Genomic DNA, 27,151 nt, shown 5'->3' with positions numbered 1-27,151 from the left:
GAGGCTCAGGGGTTAAGAAATGTGACCAAGGATTTGGGAAATAAAAGCTCATCCTGTAACCTAGAATTTTTTGTTCTTGTGGCCTTGTTCTGAGCCTTAGACAACATTGTTTTCCCCGGTTGTTTCCCTCCCCCATCAAGTTTCCTAGGGTCTGGAGGAGGCGGTGGCACTGTGCAGGTAACCTGCCCACCTGCTTGCTGGTCACCACAGTGGTGACAGAATTACACAGACCAGGCTGTGTCCTGGAGTTTGGAAAACAGAGATTCAGCTAGCTTTTTTTTCCTCTCTTATGCTGTCAAAAATATGTGATCACCCCTTTTCAGTAAGGGAAACAGAGCAGCTGCGAACAGCAAAACACGAGTCGGGACTGACTCTGTACTGTGCAATAGGTCTAACGTGCCTTTCCTGGAAAAATCCCGTTCTGCCATAGGTGGCCTGAAGACACTGCCGTATGACGGCTGCGGCGTTTCCAGTAACCCAGCAGGATTTGGTGGGTGGAGGAAGGGGAAGGAACTCAGCGAGCCCTGACAATTGGAAATTCTTGGCAGGGACTTGCACACGCACTCTTGCGAGTGGCCCCGATGTCCCAACTTTTTTTTTTTTTTTTTTTACAAGAAAAGGGTTGCACCGCAGCGAAGGGAGCCCGGAGCGGGGTGTACCTGCACCCCGGACCCGTGTGCTCGGTGATGTGGCGGCTCAGCCTGCGCTCCCCTCTGGCGCAGCGCCGCTGGGGTGCCGGGAGCCCTGGGGGTACCCCTTCCCCACCCCGGGGACGCGTTTTGGGGGAGCTGCAGGCTCCAAAACCGGGCACCGGGCCCCTTGGGGTGGCCCTGCCGGGAGGTGACAGCGCCCTGTGCGCGCGGTGTCCCCTCGGCGGGGCGCTGTGAGGCGCAGCCCGGCTCCTCGCCCCGCCGAGCCGCCTCAGGGCGGGCGGCCTCGCCCCGGCGGCCGTTACAGCCGTTGCGCGGGCCCGGCCGGCCGCTGGTGCGGGCCGCTGCTGCCCCCTGCCGGCCGGAGAGAGCCCGGGCGGCTTTGGGGGGGGGGGGGTGAGGCGAGCTCCGGGCCCCCGGAGGGCTCCCCACGCTCCGAGGGGTGAGCGAGGTCTCCGTGACCGGCCGCGCCCGGCTCTGCGGGGAGCCCCCGCTGCCGTGTGGGGGTGCCGAGTCCCGGCTGCGGGGCGCATCCGCAGCTGCTTTGGGTGAGGGAGCGCGCTGCCTGTCGGTGCACGCGTATGAGCGTGTCCCTGCAGCGCTGCCACGGAGTGGGTCATTTCCTTCTGACTCAGCGGCGTCAGTCACCGAGTGGGTCGCTCTTGGCTCGGGCCCTCGGCTGTTGGAGACACTCTCGCTCACCCGTGGGGTATGGGTAGCGTGGAGATGAGGCTCGCACTCCTGTTTGCAGGCCTCCTAGCGCTGACACGCACCAGCAGCAGCTGTTATATATTCCCCCTGGCATGGTTTGCTGGCTGGCCAGCTTGTGTGCCATCTCTGAAACAAGGTGACTGGATGGACAGGGGGTGTCCTTACAGGCAAGGTGGGCACGAGGAGAGCCCTGGGCTTCACGTTCACGTGCAGCATAGATGTAAGACCATGCTGGAAATTCACACAGCAAATCTCAGAAAAAGTCACCCTCCAAACACCGCTAAGCATGGAGGAATGCACACTCCAGTTGTGAAGACGAGTGCGAAAAAGTAGCCCCAGGTTTTCAGTTATTCAGAATAAAATGGTCTGGGAAGGCAGAAACTTGAGGTTAATGTGGAAGGGAGGAATGAAGACACTTGGAAGTCGGGACTGCTGATCGGTAGTCAGCCAGCCACGTGAACGCCTATCCACCACGTTCCTGCCAAGAAATCCTTCCTACACAGGCCAAACTTGATGCTTTTTATTTTTTCTTGATATAAGTACATAAAATTCTACAGAAGTATATACAGATAGTATATAAGTGTATGCATAGATACTGTACGTGCATGTGATACAGATTCTGGACACATCGATGCCAGCAAGTGTTCTGGGGCGCTACATCTCCATTGCCCATGAAGTTATTAGCTGATTCCTGTTAATTTATTCTTGCCATGGGTTTGGTCTGTGCCAGTTCACACTCTTCCAAACAATTCCCAGGCATGGCTCAGGGAGTTAGCGTGGGCCAGGGGCCGTTCCCAATAACCACTTTGGACCAGACCGTCTTGCTCGAAGGATGAAAGAGTTTAATGTTATGGGTGCAAGCCATCCTGTGCCAGGGGCCTCGGTGCCAGAGAACAGTCCTGGGCACGTTTAATTTACTGGTATAGACGTAGTCTAGGAGCCCAAGGGATTAGGCAGGGGTTTAAGGGCTGCATGCCTGGACTTACATACTTTATTTCTCCCAAGATCCATTTTATGGGGCATTGCGTTTTTTTGTGGACATGGGCCTTGGTTCTTTAACTCTTCTACCACCTTAGCTAAAAAGTATGGACTCCTGGTGATAATGATCTTTTTGAGTTTTGTTTTTTTCCTAAATAGCAGACACTGTGGAAGGTAAAATGGGTTGTAATTACACAGTTGTATTATCACTGCCATCATGACAGTGGCATATAACAACAGTGAACTCTGCTTAATTAACATTTTTTGTTATATTTTTAGGAACAAAGGTACCCAAAACATAAGAGGCGAAAAAATAAAAAAACGTATGAAACAGCAATTTTTCAAAGGCTGGCTAATTTTCATCAGGCTGTGTAGAAAAGAGCTTTCTTTGCCTTCAGGTTAAACCTGGAGATTATAAGATTACGCTAATTTTGCTATATGAAATCATAGAAGGACTGGATAGATTTTTGCAGAGGAACACCACTGCAAGTGTATTCAGTTGTACTGGTCCTGGTGGTGTAACGTCTCTTGGGAATGGTGCTGTTGAATTTTCACTGTGTGAGTGGCATAGAAAGGTGTCTGACAGCTGCAAACCTACGTTTATGTGGAGGAACATAGCTTCTTTGGTGAGGATGACAATTACAGTGCTCCAAGTCACCTGACCCACCTGTCTGGTCTAATCATAGCGCTATTCTCGTACCTCTTTCTGGCTGTTAACCTCTCTTACCATAACTTGAACTTCATTTCTATCAATGTAGACACCACATTAGCATCAGAGTACCTAGGTCAGGGCTCGGTGACGAGCACTGACATGAGCGTCTCGTTACCTGTGTGAGTCTGGTCAGTCTGGTACTGCCCTAGGCGATGCGTGACTTGAGTACCCATCTGTCTGTCCTGACCACAGCCTGCTCAATGTGCGCGTACGCATTGGGATGGCTCTGACGCTGTGGTGATGCTTGGCTATTTTTCTTGTTCTTTGCGACACAGCTATGTGGGTCTCCCAGAGGCTGAATCGCATGCACCTGCTGCATGTGCTCCTACGTGAGGTGTGAGCAGGTTCACCTGGGGGATCTGATGCTGTGTGTCTGGGCCCATCGCCCGCCTACCAGGGAGCCAGGACACAGCTGAGCAGGAAAAGTTTTTCAAAAACAAACTCCAGAAAACCACCCGTGAATACCTCTAGCAATGCTGGCCGCGGTGTGGAAGCTAAGACAGAGAATTTGTTTCTGCATTGCCTCACCCAAACGCAGTCAGGCTGGGCAGGGGCCGTGCTGTCGTACCCCTTGAGGGCCAGGACCATGGTGGCGGGCTGTGACAAGTGCAGTGCCCCTCTCACAGCGCTGGGCAACGAGCAGGCAGCCCTGGGTGGGATCTGGGGACACCGTCCCGGGCCATAAGCGCTGAGGAGGGCGCACGCAGAGCCTGGGACCGTTTCCCTGGCTGCCTGCCTGGGAGACACCCAGACCTTTGGCTAATAAAGCGCAGCTTCCTGCTAGATGCTTGCGTATGTGCTCGTCAGCCCGAAGCGGCTCCTTGCCGCTCTGTGGTAATCCCAGTTCCTGCCATCGGCCCACGGGAACGCGGAGGCAGAGCTGGGAAAACCCCCGAGCAACGAACCCCCCCCCCCCGGCCTCCCTCCCTGCCCCGCCACGCCTGGGTGTGAAGGGGCGAGCGGGTTTAGAGGCAAAGTCCTGGTCTCTTGTGCCCTCTGGGGTCGGCTGGTGTATAACACAGGCAAAATGAAGCGCGAGCGGCTCTTCGCAGGGTTTCTCCCGGCCGGACCCTCCGCAGGTGAGGTTTGTAGGACGGGAGCAGGCCGTGCCTGTCGTGTCAACACCGACCTGCCAGCCCCTGCCTCTGTCTGACAGCGCCTCCCGGCTGAGAGGCTTTACCCTAGGAGCAAAGGGACGTAAGGGAGGAGCGTATGGTAAAATTCCCGTGAAAATGCTCCGCTCCCATCCCTTCTCTGCCCTTTGTCTTCGCCCATCCCTTCTCCTGCCCCCTTTTCCTACCATTTTTAGCGTTAGCGTGCTTGCATGCAGAGCTTGCTGTTTCTGATCCCGAACTCATTTCTTGCCTCCCAAGGCCATTTTCATCCTTGTTTATACAGCCATGCTGCCTGGAGAACTGTTCCAACTGGGATTTCTGGTGGATAGCTTGCCAATAACTGTCCTTAGTTCTAAGAAACCGATAAAGGTTTCAGCGTTTGGCCCCAGCTTCTAGAAGAGCCTGGGGAATGCACAGATGCAGTGTGCTGTCAGAGTTCAGAAAGCAGAGGGTAGATGACAGGCTTGTGATTTATTCTCGTCAGAGAAGCCTTCCTTGGCAGGTTTAGTGATCTGAGCTTTTGAGGCAGAGGCCAGGTTGTTTTGTTCTCTTCCTCCAAGTGCCATTTGACTTGGATGCTTGGACCCTTTCTGTTGGCTTCTGGCTGGTTTGTGGCCACAAACCCTGAGTCATGAGAGCACTCTTCATTTCTACAGCTATTTAAAGGCCGTATGTTTAACTTCCAAGCCTTTCTCTGAGGATTCTGCTGTGTTTTTACTGCTGCAGAGGCCTCAGGCAGTACTCATGTATCTCTCCCCAGCCTTCCCTGTCTCACTAAGAGCATCTCCACAGCACGAGTTCGCACAGTGGCTTCAGTGGACACAGAACTATCGTCCCCCAACTGATGAGCTGGAGGTGGGGTGTGTGAGGCTGCAGAGTCTATGCTGTTCTGTGAGACATCACTGGTGTCCGGCTGGTGTTTTCTGATTGTCTGATGGAAATTTGAGAGCTCTGGCCAGGCTTGCATGAGGCATTGTGGCCAGGAGCCCCCCAGGCTGGCTCAGCCAGGTCACAGCGTGGGTGCAGCCAGGCTGTGCTCACGGAGGCACCCTGCTCACGCTAGGGATGAACTGCAAGGCAGCAGGATCAGACTTGCTCCTCCTGGAAATTCTTCCTGGAATTTCTTTCCCCAGTGATATGAACATGGCTTCCCCCCCCCCTTTCCTTGGAAGTACTGAAACTGCTCATAAAAGCAGATTTAGATGGGGTGCCCAGCTAGAGGAAGTGGGAACCCTCTTTGATGTTGAAAGCTGTGTCTTGTTTATACACTTGGTATGAGCCCAGAGGCTGTCTGGGCAGCTGGGAAGTCCCAGAAAGGAAGTTTCCCCCATCAAACTAGCAACCATAATAATATTTTACCCTTCTGCAGAGAGTGAGTGCTCATTTCCTAGCGCTTTTGCTTCTGCAGGACCCTGGGCCTCTTCTCTCCGATGCTGCCCTTCTAAGTACTGTAGTTTGAGGTTTCTTGTCTTTGACCTAAAGACTTCAAGCCTGAGGCAGCTGATGAGAGGCTGGCCCTCTCTGGGGGGTGGGATGTGCAGACTGGATGGCCCATTCATCTTTAGACTGACTGCTCCTTGCTGGCTGCATGGCAGGGCTCAGAACCACTGTGTGATCCCAGCTGGGGATTGTTACCATTGGGGTGTTTGAAAAGAAATAGACATCAGGTGGTTGCAGTGAGTGTATTTGGAGCAGAGGAGGTCGGAGACCCTTTAGCCAGAAGTCATGGTTCCTTTTCGCTTGCCATTTTGAGGACCCAGGCTGCCCTGCTGTCCTGGAGCTTCCAGCTGCCCTGAAAGTGCTGCCCATGCACCCCACAGCCCCGTGGGTCTCATGGGGCCCTGTCAGGGTCCCCTTTTGCAGAGGAACAAATTTTTGCAGCACCAGCTACAGAAGCGTGGTGTAAACTCTGATGGCAATGCTGTCTCTCCCTAGTTCTCAGTGCATTAGCCACATGCCGACTTTCCAGTTGGCCCTAATCATTTGCAGGGTGAGAGCAGGCACCAAGGGGATTTTAACAGGTATGGGGCTGCCCAGCAGTGCTGTTAAGAGGATCATCTCTTTCTTACTGCACTCATGTGGCCTATGCTGGCATGGTCAGTGCTTCTCCATCAAATAGTAGGGGTCATTAATTTCAGAACACCTTTCTCTTCAGTTTCTCTTCTGCTTCTTTCCCACTTGTGTCAGTCAAACCAACATCCACAAAAGCATGCGCCCTAGATGGCTCATCACTCAGATGCACCAGGCATCCAAAAGGGAACAGAGACCTGTCAGTGTCAGCCATCTGTGAGCACTCCTTCCTGACACTCCCTGAATATCCAAACTGTGTGTGACCACGGCTGGCTCAGTTTCGGGTCGGATTTGCCATCTGTTTTGTAGCTGTTAAGGTAACGGTGGCCTGTTTCCACCTGTGGGCACCTGTAGCCTTAGGCAGTTGTGAACGACCCCTCCGCTATGGGATCTTTATGAATTGCTTGCCCCATGCTCCTGCTATGAAGACCACGGTGGTAGAGCTCAGAGAGCACTTGTGTCAGAAGGTGGTTATGGTTTGTGAGGTGGGGACTCTGCTTAGAGCAGCCTCTCTGAGGCAGAACATTGCTCAAAGGCAGAGTCAGAGATGATTCCTTCTGGAGGAGCCTACAGGCAATCCTCACGCTGTGAGGAGAAACGCCCCGCGGTACCTACTGTGAACGGCTGGCGGCTGGCTCACGGACAGAGCCCGGTGCCCTTTGCCATGCGGAATGCCCCAGCTGCCTCAGTTTCCTCAGTTGTACTGTTCTGGGAACAACGCTCATGATTTTTATGGGCTCCCTGCCTTCTACCGACTGAACTGCAGCTGAGGCAGCTGGTGGATGGCCCTGCTTGGTGGCACCGTTCAAGACGTGCCCGGCTTTGGGCCCACGTCTCCGGGCTCAGCTTTCACCCCGCTTCTGCCTTGCTGTTCTCCCTCCCCATCGCCCCTGGCAAGCGGATGCTCCTTCCGTGCCCGGCGCTGGCTGCAGCTCTGCTGTTCCTCTCGGACATCGCCCGCAACGAGAGGGGACGGATGGACGGACGGTTTTTTTCCAGCTCAGCCATCTCCTTCTCTTGGTGTAATAAGGGGCGATGCCCAACAGGCGGCACTTGAGCCTCTTCCCAGGCGGCGCACGCTCCCGTTGCGGCACAGGGGGAGGGAGGCCGAGGTGGGCAGCGCAAATCCCAGGTGGTTTCCAGGGGTGAAATCAGCGCCCCTTTCCTCCTGAGAAGGCTTGGCCGGGCCTGCCTGCTGGGGCCTTCCGCACCCACACGCATTCCTGATCTCACGTCTCACGCTGTGAGCGGTACGCAACGGGGAGCGCGAGCTGCAGGGGTGCTGGGTTGTCCTCCCGGCACGGTGGGAAACAGCTCGGAGGGGATCTCTGTATTAAACTGATCCTCGCTGCGTTGTCTTCACCCGCCCTGCCGGCCTCCCCTGCTGCTGGTCAGGATTCCCGCAGAGGAATGTCTCTGAAGGTGGGCAAAGATGCGGCACCTCAACAGCTAATGCAGTTCTCCAGGAGTGTTTTCTCCATGCCAGCAGCAGGCAGCGACACGTGGGTTTGGTGGAAGTGAAGCAGGATCCCGCCACAGCCCTCTTGCCCTCTCTGTCACCACAACGCAACTTGTTCTTGCAGGGGAGGCTTTGCCACCCGCCTCCCTTCGGCTCCTGGCCTGGCTGCCAGGAACTTAAACAGGTTTTTGAGCAATGCTGGAGCAGGCACGTGGCCTTGTCATAAATGTTATGCAATGAATTTTTCATGTTTTTATCAACTGACCACAGGAAACTTGGCCTCTCTGACTGGGTTTGAGATTTGGGTTTGGTTTGAACCCAGTGTTCAGATCAAAACTCCAGGAGCGAGAAACCCATAGGAACCAAAAGCCAAGCAAACTGATCACATGAAATGCTTGGGAAGTGAAACCACTGAATTTTGCATAGCTCCAGCAGTGTGATCCGGTAACAGGCTGGGTTACACTCCGGGGTAGTCTGGGATCATGCAGCCAGGGGCCAGGAGGTACGGCTCGTGTTCTTGGATCTTCCACGGCTTTCCACTGTGACCTTCAGAAAGTCAAGTAATTTTCCCAATATTAGTTTTCTCCATTGGAAAAAGGAGAAAACTTGCTCCTGGAAAGTATTTTGCTATCCTTGGGTAGAAGTTACATGGTAATATTCTGCAGCCCATATGTGTTTCTGATGCATGGTGCAGCGGCATAACCCGCTGTGCCCAGCTCGCGTGTCGGGCCTTGTTTGTGGGGCAGGGATCGCATGAGGAGGAAGAGCTGTGGCAACAGGTTGCCGCTCTTCTCTCTGCAGGGGCTTCTTTTACTACGGGGCCCTGCAATTGCTTGTTGCTGGCTGCAGCAGCGCATCCCCGTATTGCGTTCAGAGGAGATGCTGGGTGCTGCGGATCAACGGGGAGCTTGTGATCTGATCACAGCGCTTCTGGCGTTGTGGTTGTGGAGCTGTGGGGTGAGAGACAGGCCGTGGTGCCGCTTGTCGTGAGCAGCGCTGGCCTGGGAACAGGTTAAGCGGCTCAGCAGTGAACCCACTGGGCTGCGGTCACTGCTGCTGTTTTGCACCTCGGTGGGGTGGCCTGAGGTCAGGGGGAGGCTGCGAGGCGTTTGTGGGTTTGGGGCAGGTTCTGCTGGTCTGCTGCAGGGAGCTGCTTCAGCTTCTGTCTGTCCGGACACAAACAACCAGGCCCTGGAGCGTGCCTGTCTCAGTGGTTGAACCCGGAGAGCTCGAATACGGGAAAGGGATCGTACCCAGTAGTTTAAGCTGACTGTGGTTTATGGGTCGTACCTTACAGACCATTACGGGTGAAGCCACTGGCTCCAGTGCCTGAATAAGGAACAAATAAAGGCCTGGGGAATTTGGCTTTATATGAAGAAAAAAAAAATAATCTTAAGCGACTTTCACCAGGGTAAGAAAATGGTAAGAGATTCTCAGTTGTCAGGCTTTTGGATGTACCTTAGTTATCAGCTAGGGGTCAGGAGTAACTCATACCTCACAACAGATGCGCTGTTGCGTATCTATATGGAGGATTTCTGCTTTCATCTGGCCTTTTATTCTCTCCTCTTAGGGGCAGGATGCCAGGCTACTGAGCTGGTATATGCAGTTACCTGTTTTCCTGTGTTCATGCAGTAAGGAAACAGAAGAACCTAGAACAATGAACGGTGACTTGGAGTCTTAAGATTGGATGGTGACTTCAATTTGGTGTGAACTGGGGGAAAAACAGGTGAAGATAAGTCCACAGTGTGAATGCAGAATTCAGAGAGCAAATACAGTTTAAGAAGTGAGTTAGTTTACTGCTGCAGGCATCTAAGGTGGCACTACTCAGAAAGGCAAGGAGGTTATTTTCTGGCTCAGACTCTGCCTGTTGCAGTCCTTCAAGAAGAATACTTTGCTAACTGGCCCTGACCTGAGTCCCTTTCCCTTAAAACAAAGATATTATTTTTCTTTTCTGCAGCATGCAGTTTACAAATGCTCTTTCCTTATCTTGTTACAGGCGTGCTGGCTGAGAATGGGCAACTGATACGTTAACCAGCCTGTGCTGCTCCAGAATTCATACGTGAGCTGAGAGAGCTCTCCTCAAGGCTTCCGAACTCTTCCCAGGAGGAAGGCTGGGACAAAAGGCTCTGCTGGCCCCAAGGGACTGGTAGCGGGTGAAAGGAGCCTTTCACCTAGACAGGGGGAATTTATATGGCATGGAGTTGGCAGTGCCTAAAAGCCCTTTGTTAGTTCTGCTAGCTAGTGCCTCTGTGAAACCTGTCGGTGGCTTCCTGTGAGTTCAAAGTGGCTGGAAGCATATCGGTCAATCCCCGATAACTTTCCTGGCTGTTTTGCCGGGGAGGTGGTGGGGAACTGGCCGGGGACACGGGACGCTGGAAAAGCGACTGCTGCAGCTCCGTAGGGCGGCTGGTGCAGTAGGAGCCTACGCCATCCTGGTCGCACTGCAAGGAGAGGCGGCGGTGGTGGTTTCCCTGCTACTAGAGGCCTTCTATAAGTTGTCTGGGTGACCGGAGGGACTTGAGGTGGGATGCACAACTGCTCCTTGTGGACCCGTCCCCCGCTGGAGCAGGGGAAGGACGGGTACCTCTACCTGGGGGCAGGCTGCAGGCGAGGACCCAGAGCTGCAGGATGAATGAGGTGGGAAGGGCCCTCTGCAGGTCTCCCTGTCCAACCCCTGCTCAAGCAGGGCCACCTACAGCAGGTTTCCACGTGGCTACTGAAGATCCCCGGGGACGGAGCCCCCGCAGGCTCTCCGGGCAGCCCTTACCGGCGCCCCCCCCCCAGCCCCGCAGCGCGTCCCGCTGTCCGGAGGCCGCCCCGCTGCCTCTCCCGGCGGGCCCCCCCGCTTCACAGAGCCCTTCTCCATCCCCCCGTCCCCTCCCGGGGGGCCGGGGCTCCTTTAAGCGGAGGCCCGGCCCCGGCAGCGCCGCGGCCCGCCCCGGCCGCCCAAGGGGCGCCGCGGCCCCGCTGCGGGCAGAGCGCGGGGCGGCCGCGGCCGTGCGGGGCCGGGAGCGGCGGGGGGGGGGGCGCTGCCGTGAGCGGGCCCGCGGCTCCTTGCGAAGCGTGGAAGGAAAAACTAACCCGCCCCCCCACCAAAAAAAAAAAAAAAAAAGAGGGAAGTTTGATATTTATTTATTATTATTATTAAGGTTTTGGGAAGGGGGGTCCCCGCCCGCCCCCCCCCCCCCCCCCCCCAGCCCAGCCGCTCGGCACATGCGGGTGCGTGCGTGTGCCGAACCCCTCGCCGGCTCTGTACCATGCTGAAGGTCCTCACCAAGAAGCTCAGGAGCCAGACCCTGAACGAAATCCAGCCCTTCCAGCTAAAGGTAAGAGCAGGGCGCGCTCGCCTCCCTTGCTTTCCGCGCCGGACAGGTCCCGAGCGTCGGGGGTGGCAGCGGCTGCCGGCTCCGCACGCTGCCTCTGCTGGGCCGGCTGCCTCTCGGCCGGGGTGCCCAGCAGGAGCTGGCCCGGGCTGCGTTCCTCTCGCTGAAGTCCCGGCAGAGCCCGCTCCGGCAGGTAACGGCAGATGCGTTTGGCTGTTTTTCAGCCTGCAAGTGTTTGCTTTTAACGGGGCGCACGTTTAGCAGCGGAGGCAACTGCGTGTCCCTCCAGGTACCTTTGTGTGCGTGTAATCTGTAGCCTCCCAGCCGGGCTAGAACCCCCCTGTGCTAGGTACTGTGCAAACATGATTTGCCTGAAATGCCTTTCAGCTCAGTATTTGCATTTCTCTCCCTGCTGGTCCAGAAGGCTGGAATCTGAGCTGAAGTTTGCAGTCTGGCTCCGTGCATTCACCCATGGCTTTCCCAACTCTGCTTATGTCCTTGTTTCGCATTCAAACGAAAAGCTGGGATCACGGATACAGGATAAAGAATATCTAAACCTCTCCTGCCAAATGCATGGAGGAATTTCTGAACCGCATGCGATGGGGCAAACATGGAGTCACGATGAGCTTAGTTACAAAAGGTTACCGGGTTTGATTCAGCAAAAGTGCTGTGAATCGAGGGGTACCCCCTCAAATCAGCAAAGTTCCTCTGGACCTGCATCAGTGCTGCTGGAAGTGTAGTGCCTGGCCCCAAATCCAAGGAGGGATGCGGGAAAAGTGGCAGCTCTCGTTGCCTGGGATGGGGGCTGGGGCTCCATATACCAGGCTCTGGTGGAGTCTTTTGTATGTGTTACACAGAGGCGGATTGCAGCGCGTCTGCACTTCTGCACGGTCGCTCTGGACAGGCTGATGGCAACTTTGTTAGGAAAGGTACTGATGGTGCCTCAAAGTTTTCTGTGCCTGTGTATTTCTTCGGTAAGATCCTGTTGTTCTAGGGGAAGGCAGGCTTAGATCTTGTTGGAAATAAAATAGATGTTGCTTTGTGGTGGACGGACTCAGTGCAGAACACCTCTGTGCAGAGGCAGTGGGGGATTTCTTTTGAATGCTGTGTTTCTGGGGCTTGTGGCTGGGGTTGCCTCCTTTAGCTTAACTGTCTCTTGGAGATGCAAGTTGTGAAACCATGAGATGCTCTGGTAGGAGCTTTCAGGGATACATACAGACTTCAGGATGCTTGGGGGCACTCAGGGAAACCCACAGGAGTGGGTATCTGCAGCCATTTTGTTCTTATGAGTGCCAAGGTTTTGTGCTGGAAACAGGTGGTCTGCGTTTTTGCAGGCTCAGCTGAGAAGACAGACTTAAGCTTGTGCTGTCACTTGCAAGCAAGCCTAACACATAGCCCATGAGGCTGCGCTGCAGCCTGCCGCGGGGAGTGGTACGACGACTGGTATACATGCATACGGGCAGAAAGCCAGACTTTCAAACTCTGGGTTTATGTGTGTTTTGTAGGCCTTTGGGGACCCTGTGCAGCCACCTGGTCTTATTTGAGCTTTGTACCGGCACAATAATCACTTAACAGAGCATGCAGTGCTCTGTCGTAGGTGTTGGGCCAGATCTCTTTGCAGGTGTGGACGTGGGAGAGGTGCCACAAGCGGTGAGCAGCGTGGGAGCTTCCCGTGGCTGCGCTGTGCGTGGAGCCCGCAGTGAGTCGGGATGTGCTGCACCATCTCTGTCCTGCCCTCGGATGTTTGCGGGGCTGCCAGGCACAGGCTGGGCTTGTGTCCTCTCAACCGCCTCATCTTCATCTGTGTCTGAGGTCTGCGCAGGTGTGTGCATATTTTGGCATGCATGGTATGTGCCTTGTTTAAAAGGCCCCATCCTGCTGTCACTGAAACCTAGTGAAAAGTTAGGTGTGAGCATAAAATCAGGTCTGCAGTAGTGTAAATGGGGAATAAGCAACTAATTTGGGTTGGGTATGTACTGATCTCCATCTACCACCGAAACCAAGAGCTTGCTGAGCTTTAAAAGCAGTGTGGTTAGCAGCTGTTCTCCTTCATTACCCACTTGCTTTCGCACTTTATGACCTTTGTTGGAAGTTCCCAAATTCAAGGGAAAACAAACTGCTGTTGTGTTTCAGGCTTGCAACAGCACTGCAACCAGGCAAAGTCCTGGGAGACTGTCCTTGGGTAAATTGTCAACTCATTTTTGTAAACTTGGGAGATTTGACTGACCTTGGGTTGGCATCCAAACTTTGGGAACCTTTTCAGGATGAAATTTCTGCCCGCTCTAAAGATCTCATTTTGGTACTGTGTCCTGAATTGATCACGTGTGCCTGTGATGGGTCTTTCTAGTCTTCCCCCCCCTTGCAGAAGATGAGCGGTTGCCATTGCCTCAAGTAAGCGAGTCCAGGATGCTTTGAAGTGATAGTAATGGACTTTTCTCTTTTTTTCTTAATAATGGCTATGTGAGTGGGAGCCTTACATCTCAGCTTGTTGTTCTATCTCTTGCTTCCACGGTCTGGTGTTACTTGCTAGAGATTAGGCCAGATTTGGAAACCTCCAATTTCTGTCTGGCTTTTAGAAATCGAGTGCCAACAGCAGATCTGAATGTACAGGTTAGGGATTATCTTTGATAACAGGTGGCATCTGGGTCTCTTCCAGAGCAGGCTTTGTGGGACAGGAGAGAGGAGTGAGGAAAGGAAGCTGTGCCACGCGGTAGTGACATGCTGCAAATAAGGGCAGTGGGAGAGGCCTCAAGATCTGATTTTTTTAACTGTTTTTCCAGTATTACAGCCTAGTATTTTTTTTTCTTTCATAGCTTTGGACTGGTAGCCCTTCTTGAAACATAAGTCAAATTGTTTGGGGCAGCTTTTAAAATGTGTATCCTGGGGTTGCAGTTTATGAGATGCAGTCCTGATACTGAGCCCTCAGAAGTGCTCTCCAGCCGACTCAGTGAGCTGTCTACAAACGAAACACCTTGTTCATCCCCACAACCTGGGGCAGGGGTTCTCAGACAGATGCATTTCTTCCAGATCCCTCATCGACTCTTGTGTCCCCGTGCAGTTGTGTAGTGGATCAAGTGTAGGTGTCTGTTTTGTAAGCTTTGCTTGCAAGCAAGCTCCTTGGGGCAGGGAGCATCTGGTTGGAACAAGTCTGCACATTGCCAGTCAAACTAAGCCCTTAATTAGTGGCCTTAGGTGTTATCAGAATGAAACAGTTGGATTGTGGTGTATAAAATCAACTGGCTGGAACATGCAGCTTAAGAGAGCTTAGTGCTTTAAGGGTGGCAATTCCATTCCAGCTTCGCCGTCAACACAAACAACTTTGGAGGCGATGCAACTGATGCTTTAATCCATAGAAGTTGCCAAATTACTCGTGTATCGGGCACATTCCTCTTTGGCCAGGGTTAGAACTGCTTAGGACGCGTTTGTCGTTTCCTTAATGTAGATCAGCGACATGAAGTCACACGTGAGGCTGTTCTGGTGACAGAAGTGCGTTCTCTGCTGTGTAATTCTAGCCCTACGCTTGCTTAACAGGGAAGTGCGAGGCACTAACAGAGCCACCGCGGCGGCTCTCTCCATGTACCCTCGCAGCCAGTACATGTGCGTGTGCAGCGATGGGGACCAGCGGTTCACGTCAGGTATTTCTGCTGGCGTCTGCATCTGGGGGCAGCTCTGAGACTCGGTCAGGCTGGCTGGCCCCGAGGAGCCCCTGGGAATTGTCCCGATCCTGTGTGAAAGGGGATCAGTCGGCCGTGCACAGCGAGCCTCGGGCTTGCAGACAGCGGCTTGTGAGTCACCGTCCCAGCAGTAGCTGGTTACTCTGCAGAGCAAGAGCGCTAAAACGCTTCAACTTTTTCTTCTCAGATCAGAAAGGAGCAAAGTAGCATCTTTATGTTGACGCACAGTGGGTAGACGCTCAAGGATTAGTTTAAGGGCTCATGCTTTGTATGAATGAGGGCAGATTAATTTCCTTCTTTCTTTGGGCTGGCTGCCTGTCACGTGCTCGGCCAGACACTGGTCTTCAGCCTGGCTGAAGACAGCTTGGCGCAGGGAAAACTTAGCTTCATCAGTCCCCCGTGGTGCGTGAAGCTGTTCTCTCCTTTGCAGGTTTTCAGCGCGTCCCGCTGAACAGGTTCGTTGCCGGAGGACTGTTTTACACCGAAGCTTTACTATTCCTCCTATTAACACCTGGTAACGGTGATAATTCAAAACTGAAATGATGTTAGTGAGTTAAAAATGCTGTGGTAGATACTTAGCTGTGGCAGAACAGAGCAGCAAATCCCAGCCACTCAGAAAGCTTAAGTTTCTGAGACCTCTGCCTGAGGCCTTGTAAAATAATAAGTCTGTAATTCTTTCTACTCACTTCTAAGTTCTGAATCTTCAAGGTTTGTCGTCTTTTCTGTGCAGTTGTCCAGCACTGATAATCTGTAACTACTTAGTTCTAGAGAGTGGGACTTCAGAAAAATCAGATCTTATAGATATGGCGTAAGGGGAAGTTCACTGGGGTAGTTCAGTGAGACATTTGCTCAGCAGGCCTTGTTTACGACTTATTTGAGTCTAGCCTATATTTTCATATACGATCCCCCCCGCTGTCACAAAGAAATCTCATGATTTTTCCTCTTTTCCCCAATTCTTGGTTTTATTTGAATGAAAAATTGAATTCTGAAAATGTAATCTTGTGTGTTTAACTTTTGCTCTTCAGTGAAAACGGATTAATCCATTTCACTTCGCTGGACAGTGCAGTTCTACTTAATTTTCTGCTGTCGTGCATCGTCTTACAGCTCCTGAATTTGTGTTGCACTGTTTGGGATGTTAAAAGTTTTCTCAAGCAGAAATATGGCTACTATTTGAAGTGAAAATAGGAAGCAGACCTAGGTAATCAGTTATTTCTTTTATGGCTTTTGCAAAGCAGTGGGTTTATGGTTTTTTGTTTGGTTTTTAGGTACAGAGCTTACATCCACTTAGGACCTCTCTGTGCAGCGGTGGTTGGCCCTGGCGTGCCAGTCTGGCCAGCTTCTCCGGCTGTTCCTGGAGCATGTCTGGGGTCACAGAAGTGTTACTGGGATGCCTCAGTATGGGAACCAAGGGCTGCGTTCCCTTTTCAGTGGGAAATGCGCTCCCACCCACAGTGTAGGCAGCGCCAGCCCTTTCTACCCCCACGCATTTATCTGGAGCCCCCCGTTCAGTGGGATTCGGGTTGCTGGGTGACCCAACTCGTCCTAGCAACCAGCACCGCAGGTATGTGTGCGCTCGGGGCTGGTTTCTTCTGCAGTAACTCTTGTACGTGGCCGTGGGCAGAGCCCGCTTGTCCTCTCGGCACCGTTGGCCGGCGCAGCTGGCCAGCTAAGCTGTTTTTGAATAGGCACCAGCACCACCCACAAGTGCTCAGTGCGAACACCCAGCCGAGGATTTAGAGAAAAGTCAATTAGTCGTGACCTTTATCTGTGCAGAAAGCATTCCCTGTGAGGTATGGGCTCTGCTGTGACACAGCCTGCCTCCTCTGCGGCCCAGGCCGAGAGGTAAAGGACGGATGGCCCCATTTGACAGGGTGCCTCCGGGCATTTCTCTGCTCTCTTCTGTTCTTGCTTCCCAGACCCATGGTAACCTCCTCCCTGCTTTGAGGCAGTCTGGCAGAATAGGGCTGCTGCCCCACAGTCCCCTTGGCTTGTGTGGGTACAGCATGTGAGGAGCTCACATCGTAGCCTCTCTAGTCCGGCCTTGATAGCCTGATGGAGAGTGAAGTACTGTGGGCACTTGTTCCCGGTGGGCAGCCAGCCACCATCCAGGCTCGCCGTAGAAGTAGAGTCCTGCTGCAAAGCAGTTTGCCCAGGTGTGGGCTGTGGTGCTGGGAACAGAGATCAACGTCTGTTCTCCACTGGAATGCATCTTCCAAGGAGAGGTGTCCCTCAGGTTTGGTGGGCTGCAGGGTCGTGGCTTGTGTTCCTCAGCAAGCTGCCTTCATACGGGACTAAGATGACTGGGTTGGTTTGTCATGGTGCCTGGCAAACACCTGGGTAAAGCCCTTTGCAGACCTTTCCTGGAATTGACTCCTAACCCTTGTTCTAACATCCAACATCAGCCCATATGTGAAAACCTGAGAGTTCAGAGCTAGAAACACCTCTGAGGAGAAGAGTAACCAGTGCACGAGCCTAGGAGCTGTAAGGAGGTTTTAATTAGTAATATCTCCCACTTTGGGCATGGATGAGGTTTGTTGCCTGACTGCAAGGCAGATGGTCCTTATCTGAATTTAGATTTATGAAAGGGCCTAAGATACCTGGATAAAGTACATCCAAGTACCCCAGCATTCATGCATATCCACAGTGAGAATAGACAGACCTTGATTTCTGACATTTCTAGCGAACAAACTATATTGATTGGCCCTGGGTAGCTGATTAATCGGTTTGACTGGGCTACAAGCCTGGTTTTTGAGCCACTAGTTTCAAGGAGAGTGGAGAACTCAAGTTGCTAATGGCACAAAGACCCCTCCTCTCCTTTTGTTCAGAAATGGGTCTTACCCTACTTCTTCCTAATGGGGTCACACTGTTTCTCTAATGCAGGTGCTTTGAATTTGTTTGTTCTAAGGTGATGTTCTTACTTCTTGGCATCAGAGGTCACAATCTGTCATGTCCTGCACGGGTATGATGAGAAGAAAACTTCCTTTGATTGAACGGGGAATTTCCCGTGTGAGGAAAGCTGACCAGTGGTCGGCTAGCTACTCCTCTTTGCTGAGAGGGTGTCTAGATATAAGCTGGGAAAAATATAAAATAATCTTCCCATGTCCTGTTACCCAGTTATTGCGCACAAAGCCAAATGGTTGTTCCAGACAGTTGTCTGCAGCCAGCCTGTTTGTGTGCGTTTTATTTATTTCATTCCAAAGAGTTGGTTATTCAGAAGAAATGAAGAAAGTTCTGTGGCCAAAGGGTAATTAACAGGAGAGACCAGTGGTATTTGGTGTAGAGCATATGAAGCGACATAATTTAGAGGCTTAAAAGTCAACTGCGTCTGTGTGTATGTACAGATATATATATATTTTTGTCCCATAGGAAATGCTTTACTCTGGCTCTGATGGATCCCATAGTTCTTGGCAAACCCTTCAATAGTATTTTGCAGAGGGCTGCAGTGCGATGCAGCTTCTCTGTTCTTCACCTGAAATGGTGCTAGCTTAGCATGCAGTGCTTGGCCACTGCATCAGTGGTTCTCTGTGGTGCGTGAAGTGAGCTGGTGGTGCAAAAACTCTGTTGGGTTTTGTTCTGTGCACCCACTCGTGCTGCAATGCTGCACGTAGGTGCATGCTCTGTATGGCCTGCTCCATACATAGGGGACTTAAGAGCACCCATCCCACGTTAGACCTAGAATCCATTTCCCCCAGTGTCCTATCTTCTCTTGCAGTGGCCAGAGGTGCGCACCTGGGGAGGACTTCAAGAACTGCAATATGCTTTGGTCTCAGGGACTTCTCAAGACAGAACTGCTCTGCCTTAATGTGCCAGTGGACTCGTTTATCTGAACTTGTCCAGGCCCCACACCCCGCCCCATGAACCTATGTATAATCTTTGCATCCAATGCTGTGGCAAAACATGCAGAGGCAATCAGTTTCACACTAACTGTGTTGCTGAAGGATAACCTGTTGTTTGTTTTGAAGCTGCAGCTTATTAATGTAATTTTGTGCTTTCTGGCCCATACATTGAAAGAGAGGGTAAACAACGAAATGCTGTATTTGTGCCACTCATCTGTAGCCCATCCTTCCATGGGCTGGCTGAAGAGACCACCACCTTTGGCTAGATCCTCCCAAGTGGGAACCTCTGGGAATCCCTTCGTGCCTATCAGGAACGGATCTGGTACACACAGAGTCAGGGAAAAATTTTGCATTGTCCTACGCCTTCCTTTAAAGACATCTGACCAGCTGGCTCTTGAGGGATGATCCTACGTTACTGGCTTGCTCTGTGGCGAAACGAAGCAAGCCAGGTATAAATCCATGGAGATGAAACAACTTGTGTCTGCGTGCGCTCAGAAGGGTTAACGTGGGATTTCTAGAGGCCGAGAAGCCTGAAACGTCTTGTGTGCTCCAAATGCGTTTTCCAGCCTGACTGTAAGGCATTGTTCCTTGTGTTTGCAAATCTGGCTAACGCAGTTCTGTATGGCTGAGCAGAGGTGAATGTCAAGCGAGGTCTCCCAACACAAGCAGCCTCCCCTCGGCTAGCGAAGTATCTCATGGCCATGGCAGTTGCCCTCTCCAGGTCTTGAGAGGAGAGAACGGAAAAACTGTTACCAGACGTGCTGTTTACGCCAGCTCCTGTCAGGCAGCACTTCCCTGGCTGAGGAGACCCACGCAATGCTGGGGAGGCTCTGCGAAGCGCCGGAGAAGCTGGCCTGTGCTAAGGCCCCTCGTCTCAGCGCCGCAGTGTCACAGCCGAGCTCGTCCCCTGGGAATGCTGTGCGAGCTGGGAGGAGCGCCTCTAGATCCCTGCGGGCTAAGCAGGAGCGGTTGGTGGTGTGAGCAGCCATCTCCCGTCCTCTCCTCCCCATACATGTGTGCTCTAAGGTCATGTATGCTATAGGTGTCCCTCCAGGTCTTGGTGTCCCCTGTGCTGTCCTCCCCTCACGTCCAAGAGAGTTGTCAGCCCACGATAAATAGTCTTGCTTTCGGTCTGTGTGTGGAGTGGAGGCCCAGCAGCAAATGGGCTGGAAATCGCAGATGGAGCTAAGTCACTGGGTCGTCCTGCAGGGTGGGTGAGGCCCCATGATGAAGGTGGAGCTGCAGTCTTTAATCCTTCAGGCTTCCCCTTGTCTTTCTGGCTGCTGTGCTTTGTGGTGTCAACACTGCTGAATAGCACAGCTCCCGCGGGATGGGAGCCAGGGGAGTGCTAGGGCTTGGTGCTGGGAGCTGACCTCCCTGCTAAGGGGTCTCTGCAGCACAACTGTTCTGCAGGTTGCTGCTGCTTTCTGCCACGTGCTCCTGACACTTCGTTTTGATGTTGTTTTCTTTGCTAGTTCCCTTCTGCACTATACACGTGAAATGCAGTCTCCGTGCATGGTGTGAGAAAGGTAGCAGGTGGATCCTAGTCCTCCAGGAGAACCCTTGAAACTTGGATGTGATTGAGCCATAAACCTCATTACTCATGGCTTTGCTGATGAGACGGATTACCAGAAGTGGAGAGAAAAATAGAGTGTGGCACCATCACGTTGAGGTGCCTGCTGGCTGAGGCAGGGCTGTGCTGGGTGTTTGCACTGAGCACAGCCTGGCTGGTGGGAGGAGAGGAGGAGGCGTGCTGAGACCTCCCGGGAAGAAGTGGCACATCTGGAAGCTTCGCTTGTGGGTGGAAGTGGAGGAGTGTATGGCTTCTGGTACCGCAGTAAGGGACGTAAACCTTAACCAGCCTCTTAAGCTAGTAACGTAGGGGTAGCTGTAAAAAATTAATAACTGTAAAATGTGCAATAACTGTAAAAATATTGCTACCAGAAAGGATGGTGCGCTTCACTGCATGGAGCTGCAGCACTCCCCCGAATCCCACGCTGCAGAAGCAGTAAAGCACAGTGCTCTGGGAGGATGGGGAGGAAGTTGGAGGATTAAAGGCTGTACTTCCACCTTTGCTGCCGGACCCCATCCACCTGTTGCGTGAGGACTGCAGCCACTTCATTCCATCTGTAATTCCCAGCATTGTCACCTGTTAAATCATGGCCCCAAATGGGGCTGCAGCTACGTTTACTCAAAGAGATTCTGTTTTTTATAGTGGCTTTGAAGGTAAATAAGCTGAATGAAGTTCTCTAACATCTGGGGTGTTTTGGGTACTCTTTGTGTTCTGCCTAGGAGGCTTTTTTAAGTATTTTTCAGTTGCTAGCAGTCCTTTTTGTGTCCTCTCTCACCACCCAGGTTTTGCTGGTGGGAGCAGCATGTGCGTATATCAGTGGTGTCTGTGTTGGTGGTCTCTGCTGGGTAGATCTGGGCTTGTTCTAGTCTTTTTGCATGTACTGACTTTTTGGAGGCTTATCTTGAGTGGAACTTAAAAGGGTTATCTTGGTTGTGCTGCTCTAACAGTATTCATGAAGAGCTTCTGGAAACGTGGATGTGGAGTTGCCAAGAGCTGATGGAAAAGACTATTGCTGCGGTTCACCTGATCCGTGTGTGTAAGACCTGATCCCTATCTGTTGTAAACCAGCAGAGCTCAACTGGAGACATCGGCTGAATTCAGCTCCCTGTGATCAGAGAGCATCAGACGTGTGCTGCTCCTGGTGACTTACGGAGCCCACGTGTTCACGCACCGTGCGCTCTTTGGTGCTCCGTGCTGTGCTTCTCCGGGGCAGTGGTGAAGCACCAGGACTTGCTGTTGTTCTGTGAAAGCCCCTGAAGTTATTATTTTTAGTCATCCCCTGCAAAATGATCTCAGCTTAGTCCTGGGGAGCAGAGGCGGAGGTTTAGAAGTGGATGTCTGCAGATGCTGACAGCTGCACGAGAGCTGATGTGGGGCAGCTGAGGCAGTGCAGGGCCTGGCTGTGCCGTGTGGGTCTGCTGCAAGTTGTGCTTTGGTCAGCACAGCCACGGCACATGCCTTTGCGTGGAGTCCTCTGTTGCACTCTGCTTGCAAATGAGAATCACAAAGCCCTGTCGTCGCTGTAGTTCTAGTCAGGGTTGGCCACCATTGTAACTTATTTCCAGGAGCTGTAGACAGTAGATAACATGAACTCGCCATGCAAACAGTACCTTCGAGGCACGCGTACGAATTGGACTCCAGAAGGATGAGGGGAAGGAATTGAAACCAATGAGGAGCACCCATCTCCACACCTACCTGCTGCTGATGGCCTCTCAGTTCTGTGTAAGCCCGGCATTTTCGTCCCTTAAGATCCAGGTAACTCCACCTCAGCCTGTTCTTCTGGAAATCAAGTTCAGTCATTGTATGAGAGAACAGAAGCTCAGTTTCCATGTTCTGTGGTTAATTATTCTCCCCACTTGCATCCTGAGAGTTACCAATCACTATGTCACCACACTTGCTGGTGTCTGTGTAAGGTAGGCATTCAGAACAAAAAGTCCTCTATTTGCAACCTGTGGTCTCTGGAGTGACTCTGCCTCCCTCCCCCAGATCTGGGAAACCACTGGAGGTTAAGCAGGCTCTAGGCAGGAGGTGATATCTGGCTGTGCTTGCAGCTTTCCTGCAAAAACAGGAATGGCTTTGCTGCCTTTGGTATGGGACAGGCCTGGAGAACATGGCGTTGAGGAGTGCTGTGTCCCACCAGCCTGCCGCCAGTTTCACTGACTCCGCCAGACAGCTGCTCTGTCAAGCAGGACGGCGCTCAAGGGTAGGGAACCCTGGGTTTGAATCCTAGCCATTTGCTAGGAAACGGCTAAAGAAGTTTGGAGGCAGAGCTATTATGAAAAATTAAAAAGGAAAATAATAGTAATAAAAAAAGATTGTTAGAAGGATTTTCCGAAGTAGGACTGTTATGGTTGGAAACCTAGCTGTTGAAGGACCCCAGCTGTAAAATCCACATGCAGTTAGGGCAGTCATATTTCACTTGTGGATGTTTGAAGGCTGAGCTGTGCTTTTCCTCTAATCTCTAACTCTACTGCTTTTCTTTAGGAGAGAGGAAGCATTACAGCTTGGTTTGCTGGCATTAAGTGGCCCTTGTAATGCTGAGTATCTCTAAAATAAAAATTAAAGGAGAGCTTGAAAGATAAAGAAAGTTAGATGTTAATTTGAACGTCTGTTTGACTCACTCCTTCCCTCTTCCTCATGTTGTTCCATGGCATGTAACTGCCTTCCAGCATCTCATAGTCTCGTTTTCCCACCCTCTAATTCAGAGTTTCTCCAGTGCTGTAATTGGAAGGATGGCACCTCCCTCAATTCAAGATCAGGCAGCGTCCCATGGCAACTGCTGCAATTGTTGACGTGGAAAAATAACAGTGGGGATATTTAGTAAAATGTTTTTAACTGAATTCAAGTAGGATGGCTGTGTCTCTGGCAGCTGCTCTGTAGGTAGTGTGGTAGGGAGAAGGTGAGTACTGAGTACTGGTTTCATTTCTTCAAGCTGAAGTCTGAAGAAGTGGAAACTGGTTCCCTGAGCAGAAATGCAAGTAAGTCTTTGAGCTCATCATCCCTTTCTGCTTTTGTGCCAGGAACCAGTGACTGAGACCAGCTCAGCAAGGTCTCTTTCCAGGGCACGTGGATGGGGCTTGACTTTACTGCAGAGCTTCCCTGGGGTGCTCCAGTGAATGAACCTGTGTAGCAAGCGGCCTCGTGTGCGGTAGCACAGGCAGCATCGGCCTCTCCCAGGAAAGCGGCCTCCCCCGAGGTAAACTCCCGGCCTCCTCCCAGAGAGGGGTTGGGAATGATGCCCTCCGGCCTGCATGCGTTTGTGGTTCATGCTGGAAGGAGGGGAACCCAGCTGCTGCTTTGGCTGGTGTAGGGAAAGCCCTTAGCTGTGGAAGAGCAGGATTTTTCCAGCTTGAAGGGAACGAGTTCTCTCAGTTCATTTCCCCCCTGCTCCTTTCCCATCACAAAATGGCTTGTGTCGAGGATGTGTTCAGGGGTTCAGCAGTTGCATCACTCCTGCAAAGTGTCAGAACAGACTGCGGTCAGCACAGGGGAGGAACTTCTCTGTCCTCCCCAGCAGCGTGGAAACATCCTTGCCCAAATATTTATCCCATCCGGACCCTTGCTCACAGAAACGGCTAGGCAAACCCGTCTGCACTCACTTCCACGTGCTCCAAGGTGTGCTGCCCTGCTCACGGATGCTCGTCTGCAGGCTTCCAGCCCTTCAGGCTGCAAGCAGTGAGCTGTACGTTTGTCTTGCCCGCTCTTTGTGCACACAGCCTCCTCCGTGCCGAGCCACCCCGCTGGTGTGGTTTAGGATGGTGCAGCCCGTAAGCGAGGCCTGGTGGGAAAGATTGGTTCCACCCTGGGAGTGAGAGTGCCTTTCCTTTTGTAAGCTCTTAGAAGTTCTTAATGGAATTACTTCTGATCATATGATAGCAAGTTAATTTCTCTTCCTTAAGCAAAGACCAAGAGGAACTGCAGTTTAACAGGATGTTTCTTTATTGTACAAATACAGCAGTATTTCAGCCCTTTAGACTCTAAGGGTGACAGGGCCTTTTAGGGCCTGGGCGATTCTGGCCGCAGCTAGTTATCATTACTCATCTGACAAGCAGCAATGTGGAGGAGACAAAGATTTTTCTGTCTCTAGCTGCTTCTTACGTCTGCTCGTTTGTCTTTTACGTTAAATCTCCCTCAAAGTTACAAGCTTAACACTCGTTTCTCCTTAAATGCCATCTGGCCATGCTACACAAGCCCGTCTTTGCGCACTGGAGGTTGGTGTGATACCAAGTGCACGGGGCAGTAACGTCAGTAAAGGACCTGGCCGTAAGGCTGAGATCCTCATCAGCAGGAGGCTGCTGTCTTTGAACTTCAGATCCGACATGTTTCCAGAAGAAAGACTGGAGGGTGGATGGCACCCACGTTTGTTTTTTTGGCTCATTTCGTGCCACGGCTTGTAAACACTCACATGTCCATGTGAATTGGAGATTTTCTTTTCTTCAGTTGTGCACATTGCAGTACAGAGCGTACTGGGTACGGTCGTGGGCAGCCTGCTCTTGCTGACCCAGCTCGATCGGGGCTGAATTAGAGGATTTCAGGAGGTCCCTTCCAATCTAAACAGTGCTGCAATTCGTATGCTGCGAACAAATCATGATCTAGTGGGATCTCTGACATGTGAAGATCAAGTTTTCTGTTATCGCAGTGTCACAGTTCTGTGTCAGTGAGGCAGACAAGGCTGTGCTGTCTCGGACAGAAGTACAGCTGTGGCTAACCCAAGATGGAGAGCTTTCCAGGCAAGTTGGAGGCCATAACACAGCACCCCTGTGTTTAGTGGAATACTTTTGAAGAGACAAAAGTTTCGCTGTCGAAACCTAGGAAGAATCAACAGAGAGAGCATTTATCTCCAACTTGTCAGAGCGTCAGTCTTTGACTCTCTGTACCTTTTATAGTTTCTGCAATTTTTTGTTATTCGTACAAATGTCCAGTCCTTTTTTTGATCTTCCCTTAATCTTTGCCTGTGCGGCATGTGATGGCAAAGAGTTTTATGTGTACAACTTGAACTCTGAGATTCATGTTTGTCTGCTGTAAACAGAATGGTTCCCTGTTAGGGTTGGAACTTGGGAGCTAGGATCTCATACGTGAGAGCTTGTGGAGGTTGGAAGACTTCGTTTCCCAAAGCCAGGATGTAATTTGTGGAAAGATTTTTCTAATAAAAGGATAACTTAACAATGCTAAAATAGAAAACCTTGCTAAATGATGAATGTGGGGGGAGGATGGTATTTCTGGTTGAACGATGTGAGGACCAAGCAGGAGGGTATTTGCATATGTGTAACCCACACAAAGTCAGAAATGAGAGGACTCTTTGAAAGGTAGTGCAGGTCATGGGACATCAGAGGCAATGTGACTTCTGAGCATTGTCATCTTTTTACTTCATTCATGCATAAGCTCCACAGTTGCTGGATTTTAGGGCTCTTTTGCAGTTAGCCTGTGCTGTATATAATGAAAATCAATGGGTATTCCAGAACAAGGGTATAATAAACCAGTAGGAATAAGGGAAGAAATGAAGTCTGAGTGTCATGAGACGTGCTATTGGTGTGATGTTCTTCTGCGGGAGAAGATGGGTACTAGGAAGAGTGGCTGAATAGATGTCTGTAATTGCATTGGTTCTGAAAAGCACTTGATATGTTGCTCATAAGCACCTGCTCCAGTAACCAACTGCGACTTGCTTTTTTCCATGGCTACCATCAAGAGGTTGATTAGCAAGGTTGTTGGAGCCCTTTTTTTTCTATGAAGCCTTTTCTATTGTCCTACCACTTTAATTTCTTTGCTATATACAGTGGGACCGAGTCCACAGACTTGGTTTCTTCTTGTTTGTAAGAGGGTTTCTCTTCCCAAGGCGACTCAGAGGGGTTTAGTTTTGGGCTGCCTGTGTGACTGGGGAGAACGTAGCAAAGACTAATTATCCATGATGAGATCAGGGCCAGCTAAATTGCACTTGTACGGGGAGGACTGAGTGTTTTGGAAGCCCAGGACCGGTGGAGACACGGACCTTCAAAACATCAATCATTAACTTCAATCTAGCTCCTATTGTAATCATCTCAAGCCAGCGACGTTGTGCAGTAGCTCTGGCCTGTACATGCTAGGTGTCACTGCCTCTTTTTGGGAAGCAGTGCCACGCTGTGTGTCGACACTTACACAGTGCAAAAAACAGAGCTGGGAGGTTTCCCACGTAGAGACCTTAAACCTCCCTGAAAACCCTGCGGTGTCCAAATGCTTTTGTTGTTGTTTTTGCTTTGTTTTCACGTGGAAGCGAGCCACAAACTGAGGTCGGTACCTCTCAAGCTAGAATTGGAGCCCGAGCTTATGCACTGGAGATGAGGCCACTGTCCAGCAGCCATCATGATGGCACCTCAGTGTCAGCTGCCCCTGTGAGCTACCACGGCACAGACTGGGTATTATACCTGTTCTGGGGACAACTAGAGGCCTGTTAATTTGGCAGTGCTCCTCAGCACCAGCTGCCTTTGCTAAATAACTCGGGAGTACATACAAGAAAATTGTAGTTGCGGTGGAAAAGCCACCCCCTGCGTTTACTTCAAGAATATTAGAAATGGGGGTAAATCTGGGCTACTTCACCCATTTGTGATTTGACAACTCAAAAAGTTGCTTAAAGACCAGTAAGGTGGGAAAATATTTTCTGACTTCTTAAAGGGCAATGTAAATATGGAAGGGTGTAAGGTATGTCTTAAAAAAAAAAAGTGGCAACAGACTTCTTTGGGGCTTTTTTAAAAAAAACAAACCTGGAGGATGGTGACAAAGTAGGTGGGTTGACTTCATGGTGTCAAATTTAGCATCAGTCAGTGTTTCTCTGCTGTTCCTGCTATTTCTCTGCATCAGCTGTACATGACTTTCAGTCACAGGCACCTAGTTAAGCGTAGTTGCTCTTTTGGGTGTCTGGGGGGCTGAAATGCTCCAAGGACGTTTCCCTAGGAACAGTGGTGGAGAGGAAACGGGTCCTTGTCAGGGTAATGGTTGCTTGCTGCCTCACCTTCTATAAAAGCCAAGCACGGCACATCAAACACTTTTAAAATGGAAACACAGCATGTAATCTTTTAA

At 51.5% G+C, this 27,151-nt stretch overlaps 1 protein-coding gene across 3 annotated transcripts in view; it reads left to right on the top strand.

The window, feature by feature from the left end:
- LOC310897920 (uncharacterized protein) overlaps positions 1-27,151 on the top strand; it is a 68,037-nt gene that overhangs the window by 1,186 nt on the left and 39,700 nt on the right. Inside the window, exon 1 of one of the 3 annotated variants that reach the window (XM_083832082.1) lies at positions 10,653-11,021. The exons of 1 other annotated variant lie outside the window; for it this stretch is intronic. In XM_083832082.1, coding sequence (XP_083688208.1) covers positions 10,953-11,021 — 69 coding nt within the window. In that variant the 5' untranslated portion in view covers positions 10,653-10,952. Of the gene's footprint in view, positions 1-10,652; positions 11,022-27,151 lie in introns of those variants that run through there. One more of the 3 variants, XM_083832081.1, reaches the window with a different exon arrangement.

Source organism: Anser anser, assembly GCF_964211835.1.
Source record: "Anser anser genome assembly, chromosome: 3".
NCBI classification, from domain to species: Eukaryota; Metazoa; Chordata; class Aves; order Anseriformes; family Anatidae; genus Anser; species Anser anser.
The sequence above is the reverse complement of the archived record's forward strand: the minus strand, read 5'-3'. Positions and strand labels throughout refer to the sequence as shown.